The sequence below is a fragment of the Hydractinia symbiolongicarpus genome, chromosome 8, assembly GCF_029227915.1.
Source record: "Hydractinia symbiolongicarpus strain clone_291-10 chromosome 8, HSymV2.1, whole genome shotgun sequence".
Taxonomy (NCBI): Eukaryota; Metazoa; Cnidaria; class Hydrozoa; order Anthoathecata; family Hydractiniidae; genus Hydractinia; species Hydractinia symbiolongicarpus.
In genome coordinates this window covers 5,564,551-5,578,916 of record NC_079882.1, presented here as the reverse complement: position 1 = coordinate 5,578,916, position 14,366 = coordinate 5,564,551, and the positions used below count along the sequence as shown (strand labels likewise).

Genomic DNA, 14,366 nt, shown 5'->3' with positions numbered 1-14,366 from the left:
ACACATCAGGATAGTAATCGACAAACTTCTACCACGTTTTGCTGTGTAAGAACACAGATAATCTAAAAGGTAAGAAACACCAACACGCCTCGCATAGACAACTGAATTCAATAAATCGCATTTTTTTATCGGCCAAAATAGTTCATGCAATCTGAACACGACGTGTTGATGGTTCTGATTGAATTCTGACATTTTCTTGTCATATCAAAGAAGTTGATGGTATTTGAAAACTTTTAACATTTAAAATTCCTGCCATACCTAACAGAGCGAACACCCTGTAAATATATTAACGCAATATATAAACCAAGTGGGCAATAAATATAACAGCGTAAAAAAAAACCTTTGTCCAACATTTCGTTCATTTTCTTTAAGCTTACATTCCAAATTTCATGCCGAACTTTACCACGTTAAATTTTAGTGGTACACCACACCCTTATTAATGGGTACACAGCCAGCAGTCTAATACAATTCAAACCGATAATAATAAGTTACATTTTAGTGTGATTAGCTATCACTACATTAACATACTAAATCCAAAACAAAAAAGTTAGAAAAATATTAAAATCGTAATTTATCACATTACACAGCACAAAGACTGAAAAAAATTCTCACAACGCCTCCTACAAAATAAGAAATATAGAGATAGTAACGTGTGATAAAAAAGCGTGTCCACAAAGTTTTAACGACGACAGTTAAGATGGAAAAACCGATTCTAAAATCAGAAAGATGGAAAACAGATGTAGAAATCAGAAAGATAAAATATTTTGTAACACGGTTACGCAAAAAAAAAATGAACACACATAAAGATGTCTTTCAAATCTAGGCTTATTTTTTTCCGTTTTTTTTAATTGCATATAAGAGTTTAGCTACGCTACTTTTTGTTCAACAGACGGTAAAAAGAACTAAATTTGAAAAAAAGAAAAATAGCAAGAACACGACTGAATCATAGGTTTTTATATCTTGAAATATATTATAAAAATACTTTGGAACTAAACACCAACAGAAATATTCTCATTTTTGCTTCAATAAAATACTAAGATGCAGCCAAGCCGTCAGGGTTTTATTTCAAACTTTAGGTTGTAAAGTCAAACGGCTCACAAAAAAATTTTTTTTCTTAATACTCCTATGTTTAGACACTTACTTTTGTGTGCTTACTTTTAAGTAGCAGACGGTGATCCTTATAAAAGAAAAGATGCAAGATAGTAAAATAAATTTACCTTTTTCAAGCAAAGCATTGTTAAAATAACTTCACGACTAAAAATCGTCATAGTATAAAGACGGTGCAAGTTGTTGCACAATATTAGGGAGATAAAACTCTCCAAATGCATGCCAATTTCAACAGCGATCATTAGAGCGGAACGTTGCAAAATAAATACGATACCGATTCTCCGTTATGCGTTCGTCGAATTGCTTCTGCCAGAATAGGTGATATATCTATGATCTACATAATGCAAAAATATAAAAAGTGAAAAGGCGAAAGGTTAAAATGTATATTTTTTTTCAATTTTTTCAAGTTTTCTTTTTTCAAGTTAAACTTAAATAACCAAAAATTAAAAAAAATTCTCACCCTGATCTTAGGACATACAGCCATTTTCTCCTCTTGAGGTATGGTATTCGTTACTACAGCGGCTTCCATTCCAGCGTCCATTAACCTAGTCACAGCTGGTCCAGAAAAAATACCGTGCGTAAAAATACAGTAAACTTGCGTAGCACCTGCTTCCAGTAACCTGTATAAAAAGTGAGCTATGAATTATTCAGGTTACAGCACTTCCCGAACATGTTAATTAAAAATAGATATAACTGTATTGACCAACCCTTTTTGGGTACCCAAGGAGAGCGGATATTTTGTGCCTCAATTTTTGGTAATGTAAAATGAAGGAACCTTGGACAACAAGCCATTAAAAATTAAAATTTGCTAAATTATTGCTTTCTCCATTTTTTCTTTAATATAGGTCAAAAATTTAATAATTTTAAAATTAGGGAAAACTTAAAATGGGGTAACAATTTTTCGATATATTTCTTGCCTAATCTAATCAATTTAGTTAATCTTGCAATATCTAAAAGTCTGCATATTATATCTTGACTCGATCAATTTATATTAACTATTGTAAACATTTTTAAAATTGCAATTCAAAAAACAAAGAATTATTAATACGAACAACAAGCAACAATGTCTTAAACCTACTTTTGAACAGCCAACTTCATCGTACCACAGGTATCAGCCATGTCATCAACAAGCACAGCCACTTTATCTTTTACGTTACCAACTAAAACCATGCTATCAACTTCATTCGCTTTCTTCCTCTACAGAAATATATTGAAATTAGGAGTATAGAACTATTTCTCAATTTATAACCTGTATGTAACCTGAAATCGCTTGCTTACCTATAGCAGATTTCTAGTGGAAAGAAAAAAAATACCAACCTTGCACAGAATTCTAAAATAACTTTTTTTTAATAATTTCCAACATCAAAGAAAAACAATGAGTTTCCATAAAAAGGAAGTCATTATTCACCATTTCATAGCAATTTTTTTTAACTTTCACTTCATCCATGTTAAGAAGTGCATATACGAATCCAGTTTTTAACAATAATTGCAGTAGGATTGACAACTTGGTGCGATTAAGTAATAACCCCTTCTTCTGAAAAGAGAGTTATGTCTTGAATATCCATCTGGTGCTAGTTTTAACACTTAAAATTTCCATGTGTTAACTTTATTTTTAGATAAAAAATATAATTTCCAGAAGAAACATATATAACCACCTAAAGGAAAGATAGAGAAGTGGTCAGTGGGCATGCTTGAGACTTAATGTTGATAAAAAATTGCAAAAATGTCTGAAATACGGATTTCACTTGGTTAATATTTGTTAAAATTAACCAAAATATATAAACTCCTTCTTCAACTTTTGACAGGAATATGACGCATTGTACTAATATATTTAACCATATTTATTTCAATAAAATGTTTAAGTATTTTAGGCTCCTCATCACTCTCTAAAAGCTGAAGCTACAAAGCAAAATGGAGGGCAAAATTAAATCTATATATTTTTTACCTTTTTTGAGTGCAAAATTTTATAAAGCTTTTCGCCTTAATTTTGTCTTTAAATATATACAGCTTATGCATAAAAATAAATTTCAACGAGTTTTCATCAATACTTTCTAAATCTAATGTTGAACTTTACTCTGCTCTAAATACTGCATTTAAAAGTAGCAGTCGTTCAGATTTTGAAAACCTGGTACAAACAACTAACTACGTTCCACCTACCTCTTTATGTATGAGAGCGAATTCAACATTTAGTTGATCAGCAATCGATGTTACTCTCTTTGCACCACCAGCATCAGGAGATACCACAACACATTGTTGCCAATTGGGTAAGTTTTCTCGGATGTATTTTAATACTGCTGGCTCAGCAAAAAGATTATCCACTGGAATGTCGAAAAAACCCTGAAGTTGGATTAAATAATATTTGATATAATATAATAACCATCATTAACCACAAGTAATAAACCACATGTGAAAAGAAAATTTTAACAATACATATAACCATTTTAACTACAAGTGATTGTATAGTTTTTAGTCACATGATGTCAAAAAACATAATTGGCACAGGAGAGTCATTCTAATTTTTTTAATAGACACCCATTAAGTTATAAAAAACATTTAGTAAAGCCAGATTATTTTCATGACAACTGAAAAACACACAATGTTATCCTATGACCAAAATAAAGATTATTGTAGAAAAAATTTAAAATGTTAAATAAAAAACACTTTTTATATACATGAACTTTAAGATTTACCTGAATTTGCGAAGCATGAAGGTCCATTGTGATTATGTGATCTGCTCCAGCAACTGAGAGCATGTTTGCCACAAGTTTTGCAGAGATTGGTGCTCTACTCTAGTGTGCAAAAAAGTACTGTAAAGTACATTAGGCCCAGTTTTGAAATAATTATTTTACTTTCACTTTTTGCTATGTTGACTTCGAAAACACTCATTGTAACTAGTGTTAATGCGAATCAGAAATTTTTTCGTATATACACAGACCTTATCTTTTTTGTCTTGTCTTGCATATGGAAAACATGGAATGACGGCAGTGACTCGTGCAGCAGAAGCAATTTTACATGCATTTATCATGATAAGTAATTCCATTAGATTATCGTTAATATCACCACATCCACTTTGTATGATATATACATCTTCTCCACGTACAGATTCACCAATCTCCACACTAAAATAATTATTTATAACAGGCATAACACTTTAAATGTGGTAACGAAATTGAAAAAGTATATATCTAAAAAGTATTGGTTCTTAAAGAACATTAAAACTATAATTAATTGACCAACACCAAGTCTCCTTACTTTTAAATGCTAGCACAATTTCCAAATTAAAATAGTGGCATTATTGGTGCAGATCAAGTTAGAATTCAAGCCTTGTTGTTTATAATAAAGCTTACCAAAAAGTGCTAACAAGTATTTTTACGCAACAAACCTATATTTTTGTTTGACCTAACATATAAATACACAACCTTAACTTTACAACTTTCCTGGAGATGTATTATTACATTAAAGTAATTTGACTGGTAAAATTTGTAAACAAAATTATAGCTTACAGACCTAACAAAATGACACACAGTAAAAAATAATCCTAAAACCAAAACAAGAAAGCGTTGGGCTCCACAATTATGTGGTGTCAAAATAATTTAAGCCCTAAAAATAGGGTTGGTTGTTTTACAAATAAAATCTCAAAAATTTGACTTCCTTGCTTAAATGGATCTTTCGCACACTATTTTACAGTCAGGCAATACCACTAAGTCCAGGATTCCCAATTGCAGTGTATATTTGTCAAAATGGTGTCCCGTAAGTGGTATGTGATAGCAAAATCTATCAGGTTAAGTGGAAGTTTTTAAATTTCTGGTAAGTTTCAAAGTTTCATTCCTTTGAATATTTTTAAAAATTAACTAAAAAATTTTCTTAAATAAATAGCTACTTTTTTTAGATTAAATAGACTAAGAAATAAATTTCTTGGTAAAGCAGTGGTAAGGCAAATGTCCTATTTGGTACAAATAAAGTTGTTCCACAAAGAGTATTATACAGAACCAAATCAAACTTATTCTCTGAAGACGTAAAGCGTTGATCGTTTTTGATTTCACCTGTCAATTGCAATATAAAAGGGGTTTTCCTTGACTGTTTTACAGTGAACTCGTATTTATTACCCTCGGCACTCAGCAAAGCACAATAGTGGTGCTTTTTGAGTCACCAGTATTTTATTAAAAAAAGAGGGCTAATTTTATAAGAAATATTAGGAAGAGATAGATGGATGTGCATATTTTACATGGTTAGCCTCACAAATATCGAGGGATATACCCTGTCTATTATTTCTAGGAGGGACCATGGCTTAGATGGAGAGTCCTAGAGTATTTTGAGCTACGTAGACCCAATTAGGGCCAGCGCTCTCCTAGACAACTTCCGGCAACATCCAATGGCCCACACAGTGTGCCATCTTCCCAATTTCCCTCACATGGTTAGTAACATTCACTCGCCCATGTTGATTCACCATCAAGAGGAATCGAACCCCGGGCTCCCGCACAGAGTACTAGAGCTATAACCACTAATCTTTGGCGCCACAAAATAATATTTTCGAAGAACATGCTGTAGCTGTAAAGTAGTGTGCTACCTTATTAAAAGACCTTGTCAACTGAAATCTATTAGCAATACAAAGATAGCTATACCTGGTTTCTTTATTTGAAAATTTTCGAAGTTTACACCGAGCGAGTTCCATATTTAGACGTTCAGCGACAAGTCTGGAAAGTTCTGAGTGAGAGCTCCCTCCAAATATCTTTATATTCGGCATTGTGTCAAAGATACCCTAATTTTTAGCCAGACGGTACTACACGTGTGTGGAGTGTGAGTAGCTAGCTGGCTAAGAAATTATCACACAATCACTTCTGGGCTTCACTCCTTGCTCTGCAAATTGTGCGCACCTCAAATTTATTTCGCAATTTGTTGGGTCAAGTAAGTATACCAAGTTAGCTCAGCAAACTAAAACAAATTCGATAACCATAAAGAAAATTACTAAAAGTATATAATCATCTTTTGCGTGAACTACGTAATACTATTTAAAAAGCAATCTTTGGAATCTAAAGAACAAAAAAAACAAATATAACATAATCAGTCTCAAGAGTTTATTATTGTCGATTTGCGCACACCAAAGTTCTAAAATAACGAATGTGTATGATGTTTCTTTCTCCAAGGTTAATGCTACTGAGATTTTACCATCGAGTATGTGTCGTTTGACTCTAGTAGATCAAAGGACACGTCCTTTGTTCCTCGGTAGAATTGAATCATCCAGCGTTGGGTTGACGGTGGAACTTGTGGTGGTGCGGCTGTTGCTCAGGTACGCCTTGTTATTGCTCCAGGGTGCAATGAAACTTTGTTGCCAGCAAATACCGCAATATACTGTCGAAGCATTCTTGCCCCTAGATCTCTGAGTTTAAAACTTCAAGATTCATTTCAAAGACCTCCGATGTTGAGAATGCTGTCAAAGGTATTTTTGATAGCGTATTGTGACTCTTTCTTAATCCTCGACTTCAATGGTTGTACCTGTCCTGTCCTACTTACAAGGTTGGTTTTCAATCTGATGCTGCATGCAAACCCAATAACCAACAGTCGTTTAGCTGAAAATCGCTCGGCAATATTCATGTATGTGGCTGTGTCACAATGCTTCGTCGCAGTTATTGAGGACGCTTTTCCAGGCATGATGTGGTTTGTATTTTCTTGGTAAGATAAAGATGAAGTCTCATATCGGCCGGCCAAAGATGCACATAGTAGGTGAAAGCTTAGTATGGTATGGTGTGTTACGATAAGTGAGCATAGCTCGCTGGAAAGCATCAGTCCATAATCATCCTCTTGACTGCTTCGACAGCAACCTCAGCGCGGCAGTTAATATGCGAATGTCCAACAGAAGAAACGTGGAAGTAGACGTCCCAATTGTTAAGAAATTGCTCAGTAAAAGTGGCAGTGAATTCTGGAGCTCCATCGAAAGATAACTCTTCTGGTATGCCGTAGGTTACCAATTTTTGGCGAAGGCTGGTGACAAGGACTGTGGAAGCCATCTGCGGCTTCTTCGACCATGAGCCAGTTGAAGTAGACAAGCGTAGGCAAGGTTAAATTAGTATTCAGTCTTTGTATAAAATTACGCTATCAACTGTTAATAATAGTGCGGTATTAATGGTATACCTTGATGTTGTTCAAAAGGTTTCTGTGATGGGCACGAAATTTATATTATCAATGGCATCAATTTGTTGGAGTTACTTCTAGTGGCTAAACGGACATCATCTCACGTAACTGTTTTTAACGAAGTATGTGCTGAAATAGCAGCAAGGTTAATATAGTTTTTCATGCTAACCATTGATAGCAACATATGGCTGTCAAAGTGTGGTTGTGTCATTTGTTTTTTTGTGTTTTGAGATGTTGATGAATGAGATCGTGCTTCTTAACTTGTTGGTAAAAGTTGCGAATAGAATTGGCAGAGTGGTTCTTGATGAGATGTGTGGCAGATCGTCAACAAGCTTCTTTAGCTTCCACAAATCGAAAATCTTTTCCAAGGTACGTTCTGGCTCGTGTGACTGAGAACATCATATTGGATATTAACATTTGCTGAACTTCTGCATAGGGCATGTCTGATTATGCGTAGTCTTGGCTCCAAGGTGTAGTTGACAACCGCGTTAGGTAGGTGAGAAAAATATTAACCGACGAAATTGTTTTTATTTACGAATGTAATTATTCTTGGTGGACGAATATTTTTGATTTACTTTTTTTTCTCAAAAAAGTTTTTTTGGTAAATTCAAAAAAATTTATTTTATTTGGATAAAATACGTAATTTTTAAAATGAATCGGTCAAAAGTTTCCTGGTAGAAGAAAATTTTCTAAAAAGGGTGAAGGGAGGATGTAAATGGTATTTTGTATCTTAAAAAATCTGGCTTCGTGTTTAAGAAAAATAGTGTATCTGTTTTATTTCCTCGTAAAATCATCGGTATCGAAGTGGTGGACAACAATAGAATAAAAAAAGAAAACCCTACCCTGCAGTTGAAACAAATGTTAATTACGAACTAACTTCGAATTGGATAAATAAAGGTTAATGATATAATAGATAAAATGAAAGATACTGTAATTCTTCTAATTAAGTGGACAAAAGAATATATTTTGGGCATGCCGCACCCTCGTTCCCAGGGTTTTTTGCGAAAAAAAACCCTGCGGAGGGGGGTGAGCCAAGCCGCACTAATAATTAGAGGAGATAAATTACCGTCGCCAAGTCATCATCTCATGTCCACACTTAGGAAGATTTAATCATTACCGCACTAGATTAAAGAATTTTTTCCGACATATACAGTAAAACGATTCTTTGTTTTTGTCTATTGTCATAAGACCACACAAAAGTATGAAATGGCTCTTCTTGCAAAAGTTTTTTTCTCCCGGTCGAAATATCACGTGTTATCCGTCATCCGTATTTGGTTAAGGGAGACCACGGACTTTCACGGTCAAACTCTCACAAAAAAGGCAATCCAAATATAAAAAAACCTAACAAAGCTTTGATTAAATAAGAACTGCAAGTATTTGAATTAAACTAAAGCTAAACTAGCAAAAAAAAAATCACCTCAAACTCGCCTAAAACTACACAATATGTCAAGTTTAAGGTTAGAAAACAAAAATTATAGAAAAATTCACTCTCTATTTAATTTATAAACAGCGATTGCCTATGGTAAGTGGCGTGTTTCCCTAAATCATATAGCTACCCCGGGAAAATGGGAAACGCACCCAATAATCTTCAAGATGAGGATTGTGTCGCAGGAGACGACCTAAACAACAAAAAAAGTCTGAAATGTGTCGATTTTATTTTTGTCTGAGATTACTCGCGTTATGCAGTTAGTACAGTATAATTAGAGGAAATCTTGACCCTTGCTGCACTAAATGAGAGGAAATACGAATTCTTCCAAAACTTACCCGCAATTAAAATTAGAAGAAGAAAAACTGTTCAATTTTTGGAAGAAATGCTACTACAGTGTAGACGTCCGTTAATTCGAACACGCTATCCTAGGGACTAAATTATTTGTTCGAATTAACGAATGTTCGGAATATCGGAAGTTCAAAAAAAACAACAACAAGAACTTTAATAAACGTTTAAAGGTAATATATATGCTAATATAACTTTATTACAACTTTAGTACAACTTTTTATAGAAATCTTTTAACGTTGTTTGCTTGGAGTTAGGCAAGGCCTCCAAATTCCTTGTAAACTTCATTTTATTGGAAATGTCAATTTAACCGTTAAATTGAAAGACATTTTGCCACCATTAATGCAATAAAAATGAATAAAAATGAAAACGTTTTTTTAATTTTCCCATAAGATTTTATTTATCGATACACCAAAGGTCGAATTAACGAGCATAATGTAGCCTTTATTATCGAAATGTTCGAATTAGCGGAGTTCGAATTCAGCAGCTCAAAATATAAGACTTTATATATTAAACGAAACTCAAGGGGACTTAGCAGTTTGTTCGAAATAACAGAGAGTTCGAATTAAACGGCATTCGACAAATGAACGGGTACTGTGTGTAGTACCAGGAATACGGACGGCGGTATAATAGGGGGCGCACCAAGAATGAAGAATGTAAAAAAAAGATGTCCGGGTGAGGTTACGGTGGAGTGTTTTATGGCGCGTTAGTTATCAAGATGGCGTCAAAATTTATCAACAAAGGAAAATACTTTTTTTAACTTTATCATTTATTTGGCCTTAGTTGATACACTTCACAAAATAGGGAAATAAATATATAAAAAATAAATGTGACAGTCTCCGAGTCCATTAAAAAAACCAACAGAAACAAGCAGCTCTTAGAGACAATGATTGGCAATTTGATATTTGGATTTGTGCAAAACTGCTAATAATCGCTAGCTAATAATCCAACCATTCTAATCTTGTTGTAACCTTCCATTTAGAAATAATACTTTCACATCTGCATATGTTCCGAAGATGTAAAATTCCAAAAAGAAAATCCCTGTTTCTGATTTTAGGGCGATTGTAGGTTCCCATGTTTTGTTTGTTTTCCCTGACACTGATCAACCCTTCCCTTACAAAGAAGCTTTCCGGGGGGCCACTAACGAATCGATAAGAAAGATATACCTTAACTTAAAGCCTATCCTGGACCCCTCTCCCTTACAAAGATGTTGTGTACAGAAATATTAATGTATTTACCATGTTTATAGCTACCAAACTTTTTACGCTATGGTATTGCTAGGATTATTTCTGAAATATTGTTTTGTGTTTTTTTTGGACCCTTTCAAAACATTAAAGTTGCACTGAAAGCCCGACTCTGGTACTGGTGATGTTTTCACCAAGTTGTCACTTTTTCTTTCTCATTTTCTGCAACATACATACCAAACATCAGCTGACTTGTTGTCTGGGTAAACAAGATTCCTCAAAAAAAAATTATTGTCTGGTGCAATGAAAGGTTTGAGTCTTTTGTAAGGTTTACTTTTTTTAAAAAAAGTATTCGAGCTTTCATAATAGTTGTAACAGGATTTTTATAACAGATCAGTTAGATATCTTCTGTTCTAATTAAATCTATTTGTGAATGCCCCCTAAAGCAAAATTTATGAGTAAATATCTTTAAGAATCTATTTAAAAAATATTTCTGCAACTAGTGGCATTTTAGCTTTAGTAAGTAAAGTAGTAAGTAAATGTTTATTTCTCGAAAATACCAGATTATACAAAATTATACAAAAGTTGATAGACTAGGACATGAAATAAGGTGTTATGAAGAAGCAGTAAAAAATAGCTAAAAGCTAGTATTGAATCACCAGAAAAACAAAATGTTAAGGGAGGAGTTAGAATGAGGAGGCACTATGAATTAAATGACATTAACATAAGAGGTGGAGCGGCACATAAGACAATATAACAACACATGAAGAAGAAGAAGAAGAAGTATTTATTCTACAGTAGTAGCATACATAAGGTAAAAGTCAAATAAATATCAAATTTACGAAGAAAATTAGGCTATCACTGTAAGGAGACCAGCATTATTAGCCTATGACTATGACAAGATGCTGGCCACCCTTAATATACAAAATCAAAACAACAAAACAACAAACAAAAACATATGCAAAACGCAGCATATTAAAAGAAAACTCAAAAAGACAAACTCAGCAGTACAATGAGAAAAAGAACTGGATCAGAGAAGAAGTTAGTTTAGGAGAGGTGAGAGAGACTAGTTGAGTTGAAGGAAAGGAGTTTTGTACAAAATTCCATGAATAAATGGACTGATATCGAATCGAGTTCAAGCCGAAGGATTTAGTTAACACAGTGGGGGGATTTATCAAACCAAAAATAGATCCACGAGTCTGGTAAGAGTGGGAAAAGTCAACTTTGTATGTATCAAGAAGTGCCTCTGGGAGTTTTCCGTGATATAAATTGTACAGAAAAATTACATTTTTCATGTGGACCAAATCAGCAAGTTTTAAAATATTAAGATTAGAGAAAGGAGGGGTAGAAGTCATTCTGCATTGCGCAAAATAAATTAGTCTACCTGCACAACGTTGTAAACAGTAAATACGATCAATATAGTGATGACCAGGTTGGCCCCAAATTTCATTGCAATAACGAAGATGGCTACCAAAGATAGCATGGTACACAGTTTTCAGAACACTTTGTGGAATGAGGTGTCAGAGTTTAGCTTAGCTCCATTAGCCCTCTTGAGTTTAACCGCAATCGCATTGATCTGAGATTTCCAGCTAAGATCAGAATCTAAGAGAATACCAAGGTACTTAATGCAGTTACTGGGGAAGAGTTTCTTGCCATTGATGAATAATTTGAAGTTATAGTTTGTTGGTTTAAGCTTGTGCTTAAACAGGATATATTCAGTTTTAGAAAACATCACAAACGGTAGACATAAGACAATGCCATTTCTTACCAAACCTAACGAGAAAGTAGCAATTTTGAGATATGATTATTGAGTATTATCTTGGAGCACTGTGCGAGAGGAATTTCTACAAGTTGAAGGATTTTATTCCAGTCTTTTGCCACTTTAGTTTTTATTGAATATGAACCAAAGGTGATTATATTGGTTCAATCAACACACACTATCCAGTTGGAGAATTTGGTGGTACTAGTGATTATGAATACTGCTCGCAGGAGAAAAAAAATTGTGAAATACATTTGGCAGACAATCCCTGAAGTGATCAAAAAGGTTTTTAATTTCATATAATCATTTATTGGTAAAATATTTGATTCTAAGTATAATGGAGCTTTTATTGGGTTTTTGAAGTGGATTATACAAAGTGCCTTATTTTTTACTGATTGGATCTTATTTTTCATTTCAGCAGTGGTGAAGCAACATAATGTCTTATTTTGGCAAGCGCATACGTGTTGCTCGAGCAAGTTTAGGCATTATAACTTTGAAATTTTCATTCCAAGATAAGTGCTGATCAATTATAACTCCCAAATATATTACGTTTCCTGATGGTGTAATTTTTTGGCCACTAATACAGAAATTTAAATTTTTTAAATGATTCTTTGTCTTGACCTAAAGATGACTCTCAGTTTTCTGACATTTAGGCAGATCTTATTCACCCTTAGCCATCCACTGAGTAAGGTTAGATCTTGATTCACTTGTTGGTTAATAATTATTTTAAGAGAATGGTTAGAATAGCAGGCTAGTGTCATTGGCAAAATGTATGAACTTAAAGTGTTTAGTGGCTACATGTAGATCGTTTATATATATCAAGAAAAGGAGAGGACCTAGGACTGATCCTTGAGGTATCCCATGTCTTACAACTGTCTTTGTGGAGGCCTTGCTCTGAATGGTGACGAATTGAGATCTGCCTGTAAGGTAAGAAGTAAAGAGAGTTGTAGTTATGCTTCTAACAACATAGTATAAGAGTTTATTTATAACGATTGAATGATCAACTGTGTCAAAGGCTTTTTGTAAGTCTAAAAAAGTCCCACAAACATATTTGCCACAATCAATTCCATGTCTTATCATTGCAGTAAGATGTAACAGAGCATGCCTCTGCATGCTCTGTCATGCTTTTTCCTAAAACCAAACTGGAAATCAGTGGTTATAACTCTCAAACTTTGTACAGAAGACTGTTTTTTCTCCTTGTGAGGATTTAATATGGATGAGTGAATGTTACCCTAGCCCTGGATTAACCTAACCATGTAAGGATTATGGATACTTAATGTTGCAGGCCGTTGTCTGAGAGAGCACAGACCCAGTTAGGGTCCTGGAGGCACATTTTCAAAGTACCTACAGTTTTAAAAACTCAAATCTTTGTTCACCATGGCCAATGATATCAGCAACTATGTAATGATATGTTTCCTTTCCCAACATCTCAGCTGATGGTTGTTGATAAATTTGGTAAAAGTCATAGTTGAACTTCTTTTATCAATCGAAGCGTGCTAGGTTCGAAACGTCAATTTAACTTTTAGATATAAAGACGATATAAAAACCATCTTCCATGTGAAAAAATCGCTTCTATTCGACACTAGCAAACAAACGTGGATGAAGAAGGAAGGAGAATTGTTCGACATGACGATGGGTGCTTATGACCGTGCCGAAGCTTGCAAAGTCGTTGGATTGTTCATGTTAAACAAGAAATAAACAAAAAAATACAAGCATTATTCCAAGAATGCGGTTTCAAAATCGTTATTGAATGCAATTAGAAAAATTGTAATTTCTTAGACATCACACTAAATCTCGACAATGGACCATACAGCACACCTGACAACATCATTCAGTACATCCATACTCAATCCAACCACCCACCTAATATCACCAAACAAATTCCAATCACTATTGAGCAGTGTTTATCCGAACATTCTTGAGCAGTGTTTATCCGAACATTCAAATGAACAAATATTTAACTAAGTCGCCCCAATTTATGAGAAGGCGTTAAAGCAATCCGGGCACGATGTTAAACTGCAATGCCAAGAACGAAAGAAAGCTCGCAAAAAATAAGAAAACAAAAAGAAATATAATATGGTTTCATCCTCCTTATAATGTAAACGTATCTACGAAAATCGGAAAATTGTTCTTGCTTCTTATAGACAAACATTTCCTGAAACAAAACACAAGCTCCATATATTATTTAACCGCAACAACGTAAAAGTTTTTTACAGCTGCACAAAAAACATAAAAGCCTATATAAATATCCACAACAACAAAATCATCAATAACGATACAGTAATGGATAGAAATTGTAATTGCATTAAAAAGGAACAATGCCCAGTTGAAAATAAATGTTTAACAAAAAACATTATTTATAAAGCAACCATAAATTCAAACATCCCCAACTATGAGCGCAAGGTTTACATTG

The 14,366-nt window shown here is 33.9% G+C and overlaps 1 protein-coding gene across 1 annotated transcript; it reads right to left on the bottom strand.

Annotated features, from left to right (window-relative positions):
* Positions 1-341: 341 nt before the first annotated feature.
* On the bottom strand, positions 342-5,993 carry LOC130654405 (ribose-phosphate pyrophosphokinase 2-like). Its single transcript, XM_057456976.1, has 7 exons — positions 5,730-5,993; positions 4,043-4,226; positions 3,798-3,896; positions 3,265-3,444; positions 2,186-2,304; positions 1,568-1,727; positions 342-1,441 (listed from the first exon to the last, which is right to left on the bottom strand). Exons 1-7 carry the CDS (start codon positions 5,849-5,851, stop codon positions 1,349-1,351), a joined length of 957 nt encoding a protein of 318 aa, XP_057312959.1. The 5' UTR covers positions 5,852-5,993; the 3' UTR covers positions 342-1,348.
* Between the last annotated feature and the right edge of the window lie 8,373 nt (positions 5,994-14,366).